Source organism: Vanessa cardui, chromosome 1 (assembly GCF_905220365.1).
Source record: "Vanessa cardui chromosome 1, ilVanCard2.1, whole genome shotgun sequence".
Classification (NCBI taxonomy): Eukaryota; Metazoa; Arthropoda; class Insecta; order Lepidoptera; family Nymphalidae; genus Vanessa; species Vanessa cardui.
The window spans coordinates 6,467,306-6,487,452 of NC_061123.1; the positions used below are offsets into that span (position 1 = coordinate 6,467,306).

General features: G+C 34.6%; 2 protein-coding genes across 7 annotated transcripts; both read left to right on the forward strand.

Moving 5' to 3' along the window:
• The first annotated feature begins 554 nt into the window (after window positions 1-554).
• LOC124531783 (cytochrome P450 4C1-like) lies at window positions 555-10,952 on the forward strand. Its single transcript, XM_047106313.1, has 9 exons — window positions 555-964; window positions 1,406-1,515; window positions 6,343-6,433; window positions 6,541-6,723; window positions 7,627-8,033; window positions 8,496-8,564; window positions 9,007-9,175; window positions 9,690-9,869; window positions 10,708-10,952. Exons 1-9 carry the CDS (start codon window positions 814-816, stop codon window positions 10,872-10,874), a joined length of 1,527 nt encoding a protein of 508 aa, XP_046962269.1. The 5' UTR covers window positions 555-813; the 3' UTR covers window positions 10,875-10,952.
• A 95-nt stretch (window positions 10,953-11,047) lies between these two features.
• On the forward strand, window positions 11,048-19,671 carry LOC124531754 (glutaminase liver isoform, mitochondrial). 6 transcript variants are annotated; one of them, XM_047106290.1, is made up of 10 exons: window positions 11,048-11,603; window positions 14,266-14,318; window positions 14,711-14,743; window positions 15,525-15,621; window positions 15,699-16,059; window positions 16,159-16,311; window positions 16,728-17,008; window positions 17,082-17,390; window positions 17,488-17,642; window positions 18,220-19,671. In XM_047106290.1, the coding sequence occupies exons 1-10, from the start codon at window positions 11,541-11,543 to the stop codon at window positions 18,584-18,586; spliced, it is 1,872 nt and encodes a 623-aa protein (XP_046962246.1). In that variant the 5' UTR covers window positions 11,048-11,540; the 3' UTR covers window positions 18,587-19,671. The 6 variants fall into 6 exon arrangements, with proteins under 6 accessions (XP_046962246.1, XP_046962259.1, XP_046962227.1 ...); XM_047106271.1 differs by lacking the exon at window positions 11,048-11,603 and adding an exon at window positions 13,530-14,104; XM_047106276.1 differs by lacking the exon at window positions 11,048-11,603 and adding an exon at window positions 13,531-14,074.
• The last annotated feature ends 476 nt before the right edge of the window (window positions 19,672-20,147 follow it).

The following is a 20,147-nucleotide window of genomic DNA, read 5'->3' on the forward strand; positions in this document are numbered from 1 at the left end:
CTGGCCTCGTATACAAAATTCTTGCCTCTGTCTGATAATTTAGTCTTTGTTTGTAAAAGTTTCCTAAGATCGAATTATTCATTTATTTCGTAAATGTTATTATTAAAATTGAACATTTTATCGTATTATTGTATTGTGAGTATTAGTTGTCATTCATCTTTCATTTAACAAAAATTGAACCATGTTCAAATCCAGAGAAATACTGAGGTATTTATTCTTTTAGGTTTTCAAGGGAAAATAATGTATTTAAGAAATGGTATTAAATGTCTTCAAAATATATTTTTATGTAAACATTATTACATATAATGCAAAACGATATGTCTTTTTATTAATACGTTAATATGTATTAAAAATATTGTGTGTTACTACACACTAACTGCAAAACTGGATTTTGCAATCGATTTTAACTGTGTTGCTTCACTATAATGATAAAACTTAAATCTCCAACATAGTATTTACAATAATTACTACACTATAAATCTGGTCTTAAAATAAAGCAAACAACCAAAATATTAAAAAAACTACTCGTTGACTCATGATTAAAGATCCGATATTTTTATTTTATTAGGATACTAATACTTTGTGTAATTAATAGGTAATACATAAAGTATACTCAGATGCTATTAAAATAATAATGTCCGGTTTTAAGTACATACATTGTACGTACATAAATAGATCATACCTTTTTGATAAAACAGTCTTTATCTGTACTGCACATTGACCAGACATATTAATAATAAATAATAATAGTCGTATATTAAAATAGTGTTAATATTATATTTATATATTTTACGTGTTTTGGTTGTAACCAAAATGTTAACAATAATCTTAGCGATTATTTTGGTGTTGTGCTCACTTCATTTTATATTCTATCACAATAATTTTGCGAAAACATTACTGATCGTTCCTGGACCTCCGATAAAATTCTTTTTCGGAAATTCTCTCGATATCCTACTGACACCAGGTAAATTTAATAATAATTAATAGTAATTATTTTAGTTATTATATCAGATTATAATGTTAATTTATTTTATACAATAAAAGTGTCTGAACTGTGGTCATTGTTCAAGGTTTCAAGACAAAATATATGAATTTAAATGTTTCAAACATTTTTGTATACTCTGGTTTTTATCATTGTATATTGATAGCATCAATCGAAGAATATTTGTCGAGAAACCGCTGAAATTACTGAACTATTTCGATGTTTTATATAGATGTATAAAAATATTTATGTGCAAAAAATGATTAGTTATATCAAGGTATAATTAAACCAACATATAATTTTATTAAAACTCTAATTAGAACAAAACAAAATATGTATATTGTGTGAACTAAGTGAGTTGCTCGTCCAAGGGTCAAGTTTTTGCGTGATCCACATTTTAATGACTTTATTTTTTTATTTCAGAGGAACTGTTTTACTTGTCCTATCGATGGGTATCTTTATATAAGGGCATATTTAGGTTCTACGCGTATTTTCACGGAGCTGTGTGTATATATAACCCGGATGATATCGAGGTGAATTTCGGCGATAATTCTGTGGCCTAGTTTTAAGAGATACAAAGAAGATTTTTGATTAAAATATAAAGCACATTTTGATATTTGCCAAATCAATTAAATGATAAATTTATTTGTCCTAAATTTGTGTACGTCTAACATAATATTACGCAAAAAGACAAACGTGTTATAAAACGAGGCATATATGTTTGTATTTCTGTTCTGATTGCCAGAAGTGAGGGTTACTGACGTATTTTCTTATAACACCAGACTACAGAATGATAATTATAACATAACAATAATTGCAAAAAAATATAAAAATGTGATGTTATGTTAAGGTGGAATGTTTTGCTTAAATGTGCCTTTTAAGTAAATTAAATTAATTTATTACCATAAGAATTAATAACATTAAATGCTTAAATATATACAAATATGAACTAAAACTAGTTACTGTATAAATCTTGACCGCGTGGAATGGTGGCAAGAATGCTAGCAGCATTTCCCCATTGAATCGCAATTCCGATCCTCTGGGAACGAACCAGCCCTCTTCTCACGAGTGGAGACAATGAGGCGAGGTGTTTTACTTTTGATTAAGCTTTTTGCACCACTAATCCAAGGACCAAGCATCTCGACAGCAAATGTATTAATGTATTATCCATTTAAGTAAATTAATAATGTTAAAAAACAACAATTTAGTATTACTTCAACAGTTAAATAAATCGAGCCTTATACTCTTACAGCTTAAATATATGGCAAATGTACGCTACAAGTGATGTCAATAAATTTAATATTAAATTCCATTTAAAATATAGTAACACTGTAGAGGATTTATATTGTATAATAAGGTATTGCTAATTGCTCTTTTTTTTTTTTTTTTTTTTTTTTTTTTTTTTTTTTTTTTTTTTTTTTTATGGAATAGGTGGCAAACGAGCAGGAGGCTCACCTGATGGAAAGTGACTACCACCGCCCATGGACATCTGCAACACCAGGGGGCTTGCAGGTGCGTTGCCGGCCTTTGAGAAAGGAGTACGCTCTTTTCTTGAAGGTTCCCATGTCGTATCGGTTCGGAAAAACCGCCGGCGAAAGCTGGTTCCACAGAGTGGTTGTGCGAGGCAGAAAATGTCTAAGAAATCGCGCTGTTGTGGATTTTCGGACATCAAGATGGTGCGGGTGAAACTTAGAATTTTGACGAGATGTCCGAAGGTGAAATTCAGCAGCCGGGATTAATCCGAACAATTCCTCGGAACATTCCCCGTGAAAAAATCGGTAGAAGATGCAGAGTGATCCAACATCTCTACGCAAAGCCAAAGGATCAAGGAGATCGGAAAGGGCTTGATCGTCGATAACTCGAGCCGCTCTACGTTGGATGCGGTCAAATGGAAGGAGCTGGTACTGGGGAGCACCCGCCCAGAGGTGAGAGCAGTACTCCATGTGAGGCCGAATTTGCGCCTTGTAAAGTTTTAGGCGATGGGCCGACGTGAAATACTGTCTCGCCTTGCTGAGCACACCGAGCTTCTTTGAAGCCAATTTGGCTTTGCCTTCCAATTGACCGCGGAACTGAACGAGGCTCGAAATATCAACGCCAAGTATTCCGATACTACCTGTAGCGGCTATCGGGATGTTCTCGAATCGTGGAGATACGACAAATGGTGTTTTTTTAGCGGTTAACGCGCAAACTTGCGTCTTTTTGGGGTTGAAATGGACTAAATTTAGCCGGCCCCAGTTCGAGACTTCGTTTAACGAAGACTCGATTTCAGACACAAGTTTGTTCCGGTTTTCTTCGACGTTTTCCCGAGAAATATTAGCGCGGCCGGTGTATAAGGTGTCAACGGTACTGTCGTCTGCATAGCAATGAATGTTCCCGATTTGCAACAAATCATTGATATGCAGAAGAAACAGAGTGGGTGATAGAACGCAGCCTTGTGGAACACCAGCATTGACGAATTTTAAGTCAGAGCATGCACCGTCGACAACGACCTTGATGCTCCGATCTGCCAAAAAGCTGGTAATCCAATTGCATAATTTCCCGGGAAGCCCATAGGAAGGAAGCTTCGAAAGAAGCGCTTTGTGCCATACACGATCGAAGGCCTTCGCTATGTCCAAGCTGGCTGCTAATGCCTCCCCCTTGCTCTCAACTGCTTCAGCCCACCTGTGAGTAAGGTAAACTAGAAGATCACCGGCTGAGCGACCCCGACGGAAACCGTACTGGCGGTCACTAATCAGCTGATTCTCCTCTAGGTACCGCAGGAGCTGGCAGTTAATAAGGGACTCCATTATCTTGGAGAGCAAGGAGGTGATGGCTATAGGCCTATAATTGGACGGATCTGAGCGGTTGCCTTTTTTAGGGATCGGATGCACCAAAGCAGTCTTCCAGGAGTTCGGGACGACGCCTAATGCGTAGGATTGCCGGAAAAGACGCGTTAAGACCGGTGCCAACTCGGGAGCACATGTCCGTAGCACGATTGGAGGGATGCCATCGGGTCCACTCGACTTGTGAATGTCCAAGGAAAGAAGTGCTTTCCGAACTGCACTTTGCCGAAATTTAACCTCCGGCATCGTCGTATCACATCGCGGGATTGATGGTGGTGACTTTCCTTGGTCATCCAGAGTCGAGTTCGACGCGAAGAGAGACCCTAAAAGATCGGCCTTCTCCTTCGCGGTATGGGCCAATGACTCACCGTCCCTGTGCAAAGATGGAAAAGAAGGCTGACAGAAATTCCCTAGGACAGCCTTAGCGAGAGACCAAAACGCACGTGTTCCTGATGGGAAGCGCATCAGTCTCTCGCCAATTCTGCCAATGTACTTCGACTTCGCCTCAGCTATCACGTTTTTGAAGGACCTGGAGGCAGAGTTATATTCCTTTCTGAATGTGCTGGTGTTTGTATCACGAGACGCCGATGCGTTAGCCCAGTTTTGGTAGCGTTCCCATTTTCGGCGTGAAGCCGTCTTACAGAGGCGACCAAACCAGGGCTGGGACTTGCCACCAATGGGCACCGCAGAATATGGAATGAAAAGTTCCATACCCTGAAGCACCACATCGGCGACAGAGTCAGCAACAACGCTCGGATCATCCATCGAGAAACAAACTCGCCCCCATGGGTAAGATGCAAAAAAGGACCGCATCCCATCCCAATCTGCTGACTTGTAGTGCCACACGCGACGACAGCCCGCGAAACGAGGTCGTGAGTACCGTGTAACTGGCACTGTACTCCGTACGAGACAGTGGTCCGACGAGCCCAGAGGGGGATCGACGACAATCTTATAGCCGTCCGGATGCGAAGTCAGCAGAAGGTCCAACAGGGAAGGTGTATGATCCTCCACGTCCGGTATTCGCGTTGGCGAGGTGACCAGTTGTGTCAAATCATAAGCCAAAGCGAAGTCGAGAACAGATCTACCCGCATGATCAGTGGTGCGTGATCCAAGCCACTCTGTATGATGAGCATTGAAATCGCCCAGAATAATGATCTCTGCGGATAGAGTCTGCTGCAGCACGGAATCTGTAGCCAATTGGACGTGCTCAACCAGTCGGTCGGTTTCGGCATTACCGCTATGGGACCTATAAAGGCACGCGTAGATTCGCGGATGGTCGTCGCAGTCTACGCGCAGCCAGATAATTGATAGGTCCTGCCCTTCAAGGCTGCCGAGGCGTCGAGAGCAGATATCATCTCTGACGTAAACGCACACCCCAGCTCGTGGCACAAAAGTATGCTCCAATTTGTACCCAGGGTAAGAGAGAAAAGACGTATCGGCAGGAGAAGATATCTGGGTCTCGGTAAGAAAGAGCAAGGCCGGCTTCGCCGTCTCAAGGTGAAAGTGAACGGCATTCAAGTTGGAGTTGAGTCCCCTTATATTGCAGAAGTCCACAGCGAGTGTGGTAGGGGTTGCCTTATGATGCCTGCTCCGCTTGCCCCGAACAGTGGCGAGCGCAAAATTGCCCCCCCCAGAATTCGGAGGGCAGCCTGGGCATCCCTGCTCAGGCGGTGTACGTCCTGAGCATGGATGCCCAGAGAGGGATTCTCCACCGCAGTCGCTGATGGTACCCTCCTGGGGTAATGTCACCAAATTCTGCACAACCATGCTTTGGGGGAGAGGGATCGGGCCTCCGGAACTCTCACTTACCGGACGAAACGCGGTAGCATAGCTACCACTTCACGCCGATTTTAAGTGAGAGAGTGGTACTTCCCCGGGCGTGCCGGCCCATTCGACTGCAACCGAGAGGTATGCAGTGTGGCACTACCACTTAGTCTTTTATGGTGTCGTAACATTTATAAAGAAATAATTAAGTCTTAGTTGCCATACAATGTTGCAACCATCGTGCAATCAAGAGTCGGATTAAACATCACATTAATCCTGTATAATGCGGGTTGAAAAGTTTTCGCGTAACTTAGACAAGCATTCATTATATTTATCTTATAAAGAATAATCAACTAATGATTTTATCATAATCATTCAAGACGTTTTAATTTTATTTTTCGGTGGACAAGCGGTTAGGCCACCTGATAGTGCGTGATAACCACTGCCCTTAGACACTGTTAGAAATATTAACCATTCCTATCATCATCTATAAAGATGCATAAAGAGCTAAGATGTTATGTCCCTTGAGGCTGTAGTTACACTGACTCACTTTGCACACCGGAGTACAACAATACGAAATATTTCTATTTGGCAGAGTTTGACACTGATGATTAGGTGGTCTATTCAGACAGGTGTGCACAAAGCCCCAATAAATTTGAATTTGAAAGAACACAGGGTCTTTAAACCTTGTCCAAGCGAAGCTAGGTTGAATGTGTTTATATATTAAAAGTAGGTGGAAAGGAATGTTTATCAAATGAAATTTGAATGTTTCAGATAATAGTTTCGAGTATGAAATATCATGAGAAAAGTTTTATATACACATTCTTGAAGCCGTGGCTTAAAGAAGGGCTTCTGTTGAGTAATGGTAATTATTAATTAAATAGAGTAATTTTCAGTGTGTGTTATACTGAATCGAAAAAATATGTATGATTTTCTTGTTATTTTTTTTTAAATTAATTTAATTGTTATTAGGTTCAAAGTGGCAACAACGAAGAAAGATATTAACATCAGCTTTTCATTTTAATGTTTTGCAAAAATATTACCCTGCATTAGAAGACAATAGTCAGCGTTTGATAAAGACTCTCGGTAAAACGAATGGAGAAGTTATTGATATAATACCTATTATATCTGAATACACTCTTAACACGATATGCGGTAAGTTATTTAAATTGTAATATTAAGGTCAGAATCTTACAGGAAAGCTACGAGACTTTTTTTTTTAATTAAGAAGTTAGATGACCAGTAACAATGCAATGCAACCAGTGACAATGCGAAAAATAAATTGTGAATTATTGTAATCAGTGTATATTATGAGTTTAAAAATGGTTATTTACCAACGAAAATTGAAAATAATACTGAATTTATTCAAAAATTCATACATAACATTTTTTTTTCAAACGTTTGTCACGTGATACAAAACGCTCCTGATTGACCGGGCTTATGATGAAGTCACATTCTTGTAAACCTTGCTTTTCTACTATATGTACCACAGATTAAAATACAGCAAAGTGACGTCACCGACCCGATTGCAGCGCCATGTGGTCCAAGTAGCGTTTTTGTGCGCTATTACTAATATCGAATTTTTAATATGATATTTTTCGGCAAATATGTACTACAAATAAAAAAATCGACTTTTACTGGGTTCCTTAACCTCTACTAAATAAAATAAAATGGATTTTAAAAACCAGTCAAATAGCCTATTTAGCAACCTAAATTACATTTATATAAATGGTAGAAAGATATCAAATCGTTTCTATTTGTATTGATTGTTGATTGTCAACTGATTAGTCAAGGCAAGGAAAACACAACGTGTCTTATTGATATTTATCTAATGATTTATTAATTTTATATTACTAGATTTATTTGCCTTGCCTTGCACTGATTTCAAAAATAACTGATTAAATATGTAATTGTAAATATCATGATAAATATAATTGGACATATAATATGTATTGTAATGACAAACATTCATTTTTTTTATTCATAAAAAGAGTCGGACTGCTATAATTTTATTAGAAGTAATTCTCTGAGTGAATAAATGAAATTTCACATTTACAGAAAGTGCCATGGGTACACAATTGAACGAGGAAGCGGCTGGCGCAGGAATTTTATACAAAAAAGCAATAAATGAAGTATCTAACACGATTGTACAAAGATTTGCCAATTTATTTTTGCATTTGGATTTCGTTTTCAATAAAACTTCAGTCGGCAAGAAACAAGTCAAATGTCTAGAGGTTATTCAAAATTTTACTGGAAATGTTATAAAAGAGCGAAGGAAAAAATTTGTGAAGCCCGCAATGGTAGAAAATAACAGCGAATTAGAGGAAACAAGAGAGGAGAATGATTACCTGTCCAGTAGTAAAAAAAAGAGAAACGCCATGTTAGATTTGTTGCTTTCGGCTGAAAAAGACGGCTTGATTGATGATGCCGGCATTCAAGAAGAAGTCGATACCTTTATGTTCGAGGCAAGGTGTCCTTATTATACTATTATGTAAAATGTCAGTGTTTGCTTGTATCTTTCAAAGAATTTTATTTATTATTTAATTACATTTGATATTATAACTGCAGTAACACATCTGGTATTTGTCTCTAAATAAACTGTTAGGGTGAACTTCACGTGAGAAGGGACTAGCTTATGAGATTCAAAATCCGAGATTCTGTGTTAAAATCTCAGGCCAACAAAAGCAGGTTTCGTTTTATCAGTCTAAAAATTCGTAACAGCAGTTCTGAGTTATAAAGATGTCAGCGGTATACATTCCCTGTACAGGATTACCGACCCATCAGATATGATTTAGAGTATGCTCTTATGCTACCTTATTAGGTAGCATAAGAGCGGGTTGTCCATAAAGTAATTGCAGGAGGAAGCACGATTACCCCGTTGAATTCGTTGAAGACAAGTTCTTTTTAATTGTTACATATTGTTTCAGGGATACGACACAACATCGACTGGACTAATATATTGTCTGATGTTGTTAGCGAACGAACCAGAAATTCAGGTAGATATATATTATTATATATCCTATCGTTTTAAGTATTAATCACTTTGTATGGTATAAATTATTCATCACTGTCATAAGCTTTTACTTTGTTACAAACATAATTAAAATTGTTGTCAATATTTACAGTAAAAGTACCACTTTTAGAAAGCCACTCTAGATTTTATTAGTACCTTAATAAATTCATAAACACAAGTTTATAATTAATATCTTGGCCATAATGCGCGGATAGAATAGATACATCTTAACTGAAGATAGAGTGTTCGAATAGGGAGAGGCAACACTTAATGTTGATGTGATTCATTTGTCTTTTGTAAATTCTCATCTTAATCGGCGGTGAAGGATAAATCAGCATTTTTAGATAAACCCAAAACCAGTAGATTTAAGCCAGCTTCAGCAGCTATAGAATCAGATTTTTATTTAATTTGAATTTATCATGCAGGACAAAATTGTAGAAGAACTGAATGGTATATTTGGAGATGATAAGCGCTCAGCCACCACCGAAGACCTGAATAAGATGCGCTATCTAGAGTGTTGTATAAAGGAGTCTTTGCGACTTTACCCGCCTGTACCATTCATAAGTCGCAAAGTAACAGTGGACACTGTCTTAAGTAAGTAATTAATGTCATTAGTTTTATATGACAGATATAATTTATTAATAGCCATAAAATAATAATAAAATTTAAAGTACATTAAAAATTATGCTGATGAATTATATTATAGTAAAAATTGTATAAATAATATTTGCTAGAACTTTTTTGTTTCGATGTTGTTCTATTTGTCGACATCGTATACCTAGTTTTCTTACCGCTGGTGCGAGTTACTAGCGTATATATTTTTCTAAAGATAAAATAAAATATCCCAGATTTTCAGTTAAGGAGACTAGAAAACTTGTATGAACTAGAAATATTGTATGTATATACATACATACACGTATAATTTGGATGTAAATTTATCACATATGTATCCACTGACTTACATCGTAGCAGTATTTTGGAATAAGCCTCAAATAAGTCTCTCTTATATAATTTTATTGAGGAGGCCTAAGCCTAGCATTAGCTATAGAAATGTAAAAGTAATCTTCACCGCTAATTGCATACCCGATTAAATTGCTTCTTTTTTAAGGTGGCTACAAAATACCAGCTGGTACAAATTGTCACATACATATCTACCATTTACATCGTAACGAGCATTTGTTCAAGAACGCCCTTAAGTTTGACCCAGATCGATTTCTCCCTGAAAACAGTGTAGGACGACACAATTACGCTTATTTACCATTCAGCGCCGGACCAAGAAATTGTATTGGTATGTACATAATATAAAACTTATCCGATAAAAATAACGTTGTACAAGCGTCGTCAGACGTCAAATTACCGATGACAGAAATAGAGGAAAAGGAACCTATAGAAAATCAGAATAATCAAATTGTTACGTTTGTTCAATTACACACACACGGAACAAGGTCAATATATGTTTCCCAGAAAATATCTGTAACTTAATTGGTGGTAAGGCTTCATTCTACCAAGAACCCTAGGTAATTTTAATTTGTTGTGTTTTGGTTTGAAGGGTGAGTGAACCATTCTTACTACATGCATAATTGCCATAACATCTTAATTGCAGATTTCTACGTTTCTAAAACACTGTAAGAAAATGAATTTAGCTGTAAATTGTGTTTTTCTTTTCTAATCGTTAAGTACTGATAGTATAGAAGGATGTGCTCTGCAATAATTCTCTTAGACAGTTCTTAATATAGTCGTGATGGACGTAACTGTGTTCTACTTTACCGGAAATGCAAACAATAATATGAAAAATTAAGTGAAATAGTATATAAAACTTCTTGTCAGTTAACTCGAAATGCTTGGCCCTTGGAGAAGTGGTGCAAAGAGCTTCATCAAAATAGAACACCTTGCCTCATTGTCTCTACCGGTGAAAGGAGGGCTGGTTCGTTTATGCCCAGAGGATCGAAATTGCGATTCAATGAGGAATTGCTGATAGCATTCTTGCCACCATTCCAAGCGGTCAAGATTTGTACAGTAACTAGTTTTAGTTCATATATTTAAGTATTTAATGATTTAATTCTTATATTAATAAAGTATTTTTATTAACTCGAGATCCAAAATGTTTTATTCTTGTTTATTTTTAGGTCAAAAATTCGCTATGATGGAATTGAAGTCGGGGGTTTCTGCAATACTGAGAAATTTCCGGCTTATCCCGGTCACAAAGCCAACTGATCTTCGCTTCACTGCTGATTTAGTGCTAAGAAGTATACGGCCCATTCATATGAAATTTATTAAAAGAACTTCTATGTGATAATAATTTATGTTGACATTCATGGTAATGGATTTGTTACATGCATAATTTTATTAAATCAGTCCTGGGTTTAAAATACGAAAAGTATTATTTATCCTTCATAATTTTACTATCATTCATCTCACTCAGTAGCAGATTTTTCGTTAGTGGAACAAGTAGTTTATTTTAATTGATTTATAAGTGAGACATTAAATGGGCTTCTGATGTTCTCTTGAAGGCTCTACTTATGATTAGTCTTACATTCATTTCGTTATTTTATACATATCATATTTTTGTGCAATTTCAAGTAAATTGCTAAATAACAAAAACCAGGCACTGACAATTGTACAGTTAATGGCAAAAAAATAGATGTATATAGTTGGTAAATGTACATCTGCATTTACTTTCGCTTTGTATATAGGGCAACTGTGACGTAAAAATTGATGCATAGTCGATGTCCTAAAAACATCATAGCTAAATTATTTCAAAGTGAATGGTCACAATCATATACAATCTAAATATAAGTTCATTCCCGTCGCAGTTCTTGGCACTCCTTGAAGTAGTATTTATAAGTGACATGCTGAAAATAATGGTTCAATACAGTGTGAGTGAAGACGGCGTCTGAAACGCACACCTTGCTATCCCATTGTATATTCAAATCGATCACGTGTTTTCAACGTAGTTCATATGCGTTTACTGTCTAAGTGCAGCTTCGACGATTTTGTAATGGAGAGCGGTCACGAATTCGAGGTAAATCGTTATCTTTTTTATTTATATTCTTTACCATTTCACACAAATAAACACTTGTTCTTAATGTTAGATGATGATAATGGTTTGGTAAAATTTTCATTCCATCTAATGAGTATATTGATTTCTAATCTAGCCATTCATATTTTCATTTTGCCATGAATAAAATGATTTGTGATTGATATTATTTGTCTTTTTTAACATTTTTATTAATTAATACGTTCTTGTATCAACGAATACGGAGTGTATTCGTTAATATAACCACTATTTTACTCTAGATTTTTAAGAATCGTTATAAGTTTATATATTGTAGTGTTTATAAACAAGACCATCAACATAATTAAAAATCTAGATAAATAGGTTATTGTTCTCTCAGGTCGATCTTGGTTTAAAAATATACAAAACAAATTGCAAATTTGTGCCAGTCTCTTATTAAAGCTCTGATGTCCAATAAATAACACTTAACATTGTTATATACGTGATCAAATTAGTATAGTAAGGACGTAAGTGGAGATGGGTTCCGTAGAATATATAGTTAAGTCGTTTGAGGCGAACTAAAAGAAATATTTATATTTAATATCCAGCGTTAGGGTTTTGATGAGCCATATTGGCCCGGACGGATGGATTGCGGGTTCAAATCCAGGCCAGCACCACTGAATTTTCATGTGTTTTTGCTTTATATATGTTTATAATTCATCTCGAGCTCGGCCGTGAAGGAAAACATCTTGAAGAAACCCGAGACTAATTTCAAAGAAATTCTACCATATGTGAATTCAACAAACCCCATTGGAGCAGCGTGGTGGAATATGCTCATAACTTCTCCGCAAATGGAAAGGAAATCTTTGCCCAGCTGTTATTAATGTAATGTAATGCAATGAGTCTGCGATAACTGATTAAAATACTATTGAAATCTTTGACTAAAATACTGACCAAAAGAGTCAGTCAGTGAGAATAATAATATTAAGAAAGAATGTATTGAGATTTTTTAAGGATTGACTTAGCAATAGTGATCGTATGGTACGTATTCCTTTATTGACTTAAGAAACTGATACGCAAAAGTACTTTTTAGTGTATGACAGAACTTTATTGTACAAATTAATAATATTAACTTAGGATAAAAACGTTGCTGTAATAGACTATATGCGTTTGTTTATTTTTAAATGGTTGGTTAAATATTAAATTCCTTAATTTGTATCAACTTTCTTTATAATAATTTCCAATTTTCAATGTTTGTTTGTAATGAATGAATTCGGACCACTTGCTTTTATACTAGTTGAAATAGTATATCCATTTCTGATAAGAATAGATTTTTATGTTATGCGTAACCTGATTCTATAACCAGGATCGGCTTCATACGAAGGAACCACTCCTTGGTCAACAGTATAGACAATTGATTGATGGTGTAGGTACATATTAATGTATTTCACTTTATATAAGATAGTTTTATATATTACCTTATATTTGTTTTATACGTTATGACTAAATAATATGACACCCAATCTGCCATATCGGTAGACGTGTATGGTTTCTTAATCATATCGTAAAATGATATAGCTTAGATATAAAACTGTTATCTAACTTAAAAAGTTAATTCAAAGATTGATCTTTGGAACTATACAAATATATATTATTTGCACTTTTAAAGACGTATCACTATGAATTTTACCCGTATGTATTGTTGATTTTAAGTGATTAGTGATAAATTCATGGAATAACTTTTTCAAGAAATAAATTTATTAAAATTATTATTGTATATATTATATATGTAAGGTAACCTAAGTTGAGGCAAATATTTATGATGTTAATGATAATAGACAAAATGGGTTAAGATTTGCTTCTTGAAATGTAAGAATATAAACAACTGTTCAGTATAAGCATTTCTTTATTATTTTCAAAATTCCAAATATTATATTTAGCTACTTTATTATGTATGTACACACTTTATCAATAAATAAAATGCACGGATTGATACACATGCAATCATAAATTATGTTATCTTTGCCTCACTTGAAACCAAAGATAAATTAAATGGATACTAAGAACTAAATAACTAAAAGCATTATAATATTTCCTTCAATTTATTTACAAAACCATGGATCTCTCCTTCTTGATTTTATATCAGAGACAAAGTGGCAAATGCAGATATACAAACTGACATATTATATTTGTATCTTCAAGGATAATACCAACATAATCATAAAATTAAATATTTTCACCAATGTTTGCATTTTGCGTAAATTCACGTCACAGACGAGGTAAATAACGTTAGTTAGATAAATGTACGCCACTCGAGGGGCCGGAGCGACAGTTGGCGCATGCGCGTCGAAGGTGGGCTGTAGACCGAGAATTCGTCTGTTCATTTTAGCCCGTCGTCCGCCGTTATGAATAGCCGTCAGCTTCGTAGGCTCGCTGCCATCAGCCGACCCCTTTACGAGCACCCAACAGCATGCATCTGCAATCGAAATTACAGTCAAGTGAGACCCGTATATGTTATAGAAAGACCTGTGAGTGTCCCTTATATTATGCTTTTATTCGTTGGATCTAAAGATGGGGGTATATGTGCCTGTGACTATCGACTTACAAACTTGTAGAAGATCGGTGAAAATAAATAAAATAACATATAATTTGTAGGTAATGTTATATATAAAGTTTTATTTTATTTTAGAAATGGCGCAATTCAGCACCAAGTTTCTACGCCGCTCAGTCAATTGATATGAGGTAAGGAATTGTCTATATTACGTATGAATCAAGACGTATTTCTAGATTTACTAACACGACAGTTCGTTAAGGCACTTTGTGAAGAAACTTGAGAAGTGTTCTATTAAAAATAAATTGTTTTTAATGACACACATCGACTCCTATTGATCCATATTAATGTCGGGACTCCGGACGTAACATTTTTTATCGCAGACATCGTGATCAAGACCTTGGTCAATTCACCCCTGACATTTCAAATGCACTCCATAAAGAATAAAAATAATACTGAATAATGATAGAAGCAAATAGAAATTTCCCTCTGTATACGGATATTAATGGAATTGTCTTTTATCATACATTAGTTAGCATTCGTTTCTAACAGAATATTATTGTGTTCCCGTTTCATGGTGCAGAAACTACTCATTCGTCCACAACTTAGACCCAGCGTGAGTACCTCCAAGCACGGGACTGCATGCCGTTAATTTAGCGTGTTAAATTGAAAACCTAGACGATAGTCTAGAGTTAACTTAAGGTTTTTTTAAGGATTAGAAACTGTAGTACTAGGCTACTAAACTTAAAATGTTACTACTGCACATATGCAAAAATAATTTAAAATATTTTAGTTATGTATATTATTTTATAGATTAAATATTTAACATTACATTTTTTCGCTTGTAAGCTTGTGTATCACTGTTTTCTTTTTTGATTATTAGCAAAGTTATTGGTAGAGCTTATTTCTTTCAAATATGTCAATTTACAAAACAACGAATTATGTATTTGTCAACCACTCGAAAATTAAGAATATCTTGAAATATTAATAGAAAATAAAACTGTTGAATGATACCAAATGTCATTACGTGGTTATAACCTAGTTTTTCAGTAACTATGCTTGTTTTTCTTTCACCTTGGTCGCTATCCAAACACCCTCCACGTCATGTGATTGTTGACTTATTTCCGTGACATCTCTCTACGTCGCAGACACACCCGTATGACGCTTCAGTCTCCTGACTAAATATATAAATAGATTGTGACGATTGAATCACTAAACATTATCTCGATCAGCAAATATGTACGTAGTTTATGTGACTAATCAATCAAATCCTCTTTATCGGTTAGATGCTAGCTGCCTGAAATCATGGTTTTTTTTGTGTGGCTGCATGACATGCTAATTTCGTGCCTTACGTTGCTTTTTTTTAAACGATTTATCATATATTTTTTATTATTCAGAGTACGAGAAGGATCACATAAAAATGCGGACGATGTCCTCTTTGATATGTTTAAAAACGAAGACACAGGCTTACTTCCCGTGGGAAAGTTTTTAGCGGTATGTATAAGAAAAATCAATGCATTTTGTTTATACAAAAAAGTACTAACGAAAAATAATTATATTTCATATTTAAGGCCTTGAGAACAACTGGCATAAGAAAAAATGATCCCAGAGTCAAAGAAGTAATGCACAACTTGTACAAAGTACACAAAGAGTCCAACTTCGAAGGTGGATCACCAGAAACACTAAAACTCGACAGGAAATCGTTTAAAGAAGTAATCTCACCTAACATCGTATTGATAACCAGAGCATTTCGTAGCCAATTTGTTATCCCGGACTTTCAAGATTTTATTAAAGACATCGAAGAAATGTATTGGTCGGCCAAAAGCAATACGGACGGCAAAGTCGCTAGCTATATTCCACAGCTGGCTAGAGCAAGTTCAGAAAATTGGGCTGTTAGTGTTTGTACTATCGACGGTCAGCGTTTTTCCATTGGTAAGTTTTCTGTCTTATAGAATGTAAACTAATTTACGATGTTAATGATCAAATTGTATATCTTTTAACATTTGATTTATTGAAAATTTCTTCTATCAGGTGACGTGAATGTTCCATTTACTCTTCAGTCCTGTAGCAAGCCATTGACTTATGCGATGGCACTCGAGACCCTAGGCCCTGATGTAGTGCATAAGTACGTTGGCACGGAGCCCAGTGGACGTAACTTCAACGAACTCGTCTTAGATTACAACAGTAGGTATCATTGTTTATGCTTTCGAGATTAAAATACTTTACACGTTGTATACTTTGTATAATGGTTATGGGTTGTTATTTAGCTTTAAATTTAGATTACTGACGTATTGTAGTAAATAATATTTACAAATGTTTGTCTGATACATGAGTATTATGAATTTCAGCAAGAAAATGAAAAAAAGTCTCGTGATTGACCTCAAAGACGATTTAACATTTGAAACAATGACTTCTTTTGAAGTCAGCTAAACCACAAGATAAAGACTCCAAAGTTTATTTATATCTTTGCGTGTTACTTTATCTCCAAGAATATCAGTAACTTAATATTTCTGCGAGAGATTTATAAATTACGAGACCATAAATACAAGATACTATTAAAGATTATAGATATATAAGATTTTATCTAATTTATTTTACAGTGAAACCTCACAATCCAATGATAAACGCTGGTGCGATCTTAGTCTGCTCACTACTGAAGACTCTGGATAAACCAGAAATGACATTAGCTGAAAAGTTTGATTATGTTATGTCATTCTTTAGTCGTCTCGCCGGTAATGAGGCGTTGGGTTTCAACAATGCGGTATTTTTATCTGAACGCGAAGCTGCGGACAGGAATTATGCTCTGGGATTTTATATGCGTGAACATAAATGCTATCCGGAGAAAACTAACCTACGAGAATGTATGGATTTCTACTTTCAGGTACATTTTATTTTTAATTGTATTTTAAATAAATACTTCTTATTCTTATTAATATATGAAATATATTTTTCAGTGCTGTTCTATGGAGGCGAGTTGTGATATAGTATCAATTATGGCTGCTACTTTAGCAAACGGGGGTATATGTCCAATAACCGATGAAAAAGTACTTCGTCCAGATTCCGTTCGTAACGTTTTATCTCTGATGCATAGTTGTGGAATGTATGACTATTCTGGCCAATTTGCGTTTAAAGTAGGACTACCAGCTAAATCTGGAGTATCAGGAGCTATGCTCATTGTTGTCCCGAATGTTATGGGAATTTGTACGTGGTCTCCACCTTTGGATCCACTGGGAAACAGTTGCAGGGGTCTACAATTTTGTGACGTACGTGTATTAAATTTTTTTATTATTTTTGTAATTTTGTCGTATTTAATACTAACTAATTATAATAAGCTTATCTTTTTAATATTATGTTTTTCAGGAAATGATCGAGCGATTCAATTTCCATAAATATGACAATATTCGGTATGCAAGCCATAAAAAGGATCCCCGCCGTTACAAATTCGAATCCACCGGTCTCAGTATTGTTAATCTCTTGTTTTCTTCAGCAAGTGGGGATTTAAGTGCCCTTCGCAGGTAATTTTATGATTCTATTTACAAAATATATAACACTAATGCTTTTCTCGTGTGCAAAATAGCATAATACAATAATACTTACACGAATTCGAAATACAAAAATATAAGTTAATTTGTATATTTTATTCGGCACTACAGTACTTCGGATTCTGCTGAGGAATCTCAACAAGAAACAAAGGAAAAACCTACATCAACAGAATAAATAATAATAATCAAGTAAAACCGCTGCTAAATAAATTAATAACACAAATTGCTAATTTACGAGCTCAACAAAATAGAGCCGTTGATCATTCTCACCTTCTTGAAACTTACTCTTGAAAAAGTCAGCTAGACTCATTTCTAAATGTTGTAACGCAATCACATACATTTCTTGTCATACTTGTTGCTGTTACACAATCACTAATTGCTAAATTATAACAATAATGATTGATTTATTTTGCAGTTGCGTTTGATTTGATTAAAAGCTTGATTGATTTTTAGCTTTATTATATATTTTTTGTTGCAAATAGTAGTAGATTTATAAGACTGGACTATAAAAATGATCGATTGTATCACATAAATTATTCCATATTTTCAGGCATCATCTGTCAGGTATGGACATGACGCTATCAGATTACGACGGTCGTACAGCTTTACATCTAGCCGCAGCGGAAGGCCATCTATCTTGTGTAGACTTTTTACTTGCACAATGCGGTGTGCCACACGATCCACAAGATCGCTGGGGAAGTCGACCTCTCAACGAAGCTGAGACTTTCAATCATTCCGCCGTTGTCCAGTATTTAAAGGAGTGGGAATATTCTCACCCAGAAAACAAGCCTCTTGAGCAAAAGCCCGACACAGTAGATCAGATACTGAAGCCAGAAGTAAAACCGGACGCAGATGATGCTGTAAAAGACCCAAGCATACAAGAAATAGTATCTAGGAACGGTGACAAAGTACAGTAAATATTTGAATTTAATATTTATTAGGTAGGTGTGTTGGAACTTCAAATATTATCAGTAGGTACTTATGTATCATGAAAATTAGCAAGTTTATTTATAAATGAAAACCAAACAAGACGTAATGTAGCGTCACAAGCAAGATCGTGCATTTGTATCGTGACGTTCAATAAAGCTTGTTTATAATGGTTTTCCATGTGTTTACTTGAAACTTATACTTATTTCATAATAGTAGGTAATGATTATTTGAAAAATGTTTATTACTGTAGATGTTTTAAAATATAAAATAAAAACTATAGTAAATTTTCTGCTGTCGATACCAAAACTAATATAAAAAGTTAGTACATTTAAGAAGTTATATTATCTCATTGAATTCTTTGACGATGTAATTAAAAATTAGATCGTGGAGAAAAACAAAATACAATTTTTCCCCTCATTAAATTTTATCTATCAACATTCAAATGAATCTCATGATTTTCGAAACAATAAGTTACTTATGGTATTTTTTTAGACAGAATTGTTTGAAATTATAGAGGCTGTGATATTTTTAAGTCGCATTAAACTAAGCTTGCTTATGATTTGTTTTTAATTTAAAGTAATGTATTTATAAAATATGTTACTTACTTTATTTTTTATTATGGAACAAGCATAATTATTGATTTCATTTAAGTACACGGCACTATAATGTTTTTATTACTCACTTGATGATAATGTCTGAAGTCGTCGTATCTTCGCAAGATTACTTGAATTGTGATGTTTTCATAATTGGAGAAAGATTTAAAATCGTTACTTATTTTCAAACACGAAAACTGTTATTCTATATTTATCTTTTTACATTCCATATTCGTACACATAAACGCTTAATATGAAATGTTCCTTCACATAAATATAATACGACGAACAATAAATCAAATTATAAATGTAATTTAAAATAAATTTACGCTTGTTAACATTTACTGCTAGACAAAAGAAAATGCTGCTTTATACAGCTATTCTATCTCGATGTGACAATAAATATTGAAGTTGTGTGGTAGATTAATGAAGTATTTTTGTCTGTATTTATGTATGTCAATTAAATTGTTAAAATTATATATACTGTTATTTTTATTTCGTCTTATACTTATCGTGACAAACAACCATTGGGCACAGCTGGAATATTTTTCTTGAGAATTAACGAATAGAACTTGAAAATAGTATAGATAAAATATTAATATTTCCTTTATTGCACTGGAATAATTATTGTATTAAAAACTATGTCATATTGTTTAATTAAATAAATTACACTGCAAATTCAATTCATGATCAGTACAAGTAATAGCTATAAATTTGGAAATAATAATTTTTTTTACAACCTATAAAAGCCAATTTGTTAAAAAGTTAATTAAAAATATTTAATCTTTGTTTTATACAAAACAAATATTAAAATTACTTAATAAAACCTTTTTTTTATTCATTTTAAAAATAAGTTTGTAGGAGACATACATACATAAGTATATTGCATATCCATGTTCTACGTAAAATATCATTCATGTTTTTTGCTTATGGTACTAGCAAGCAATATGGAGAG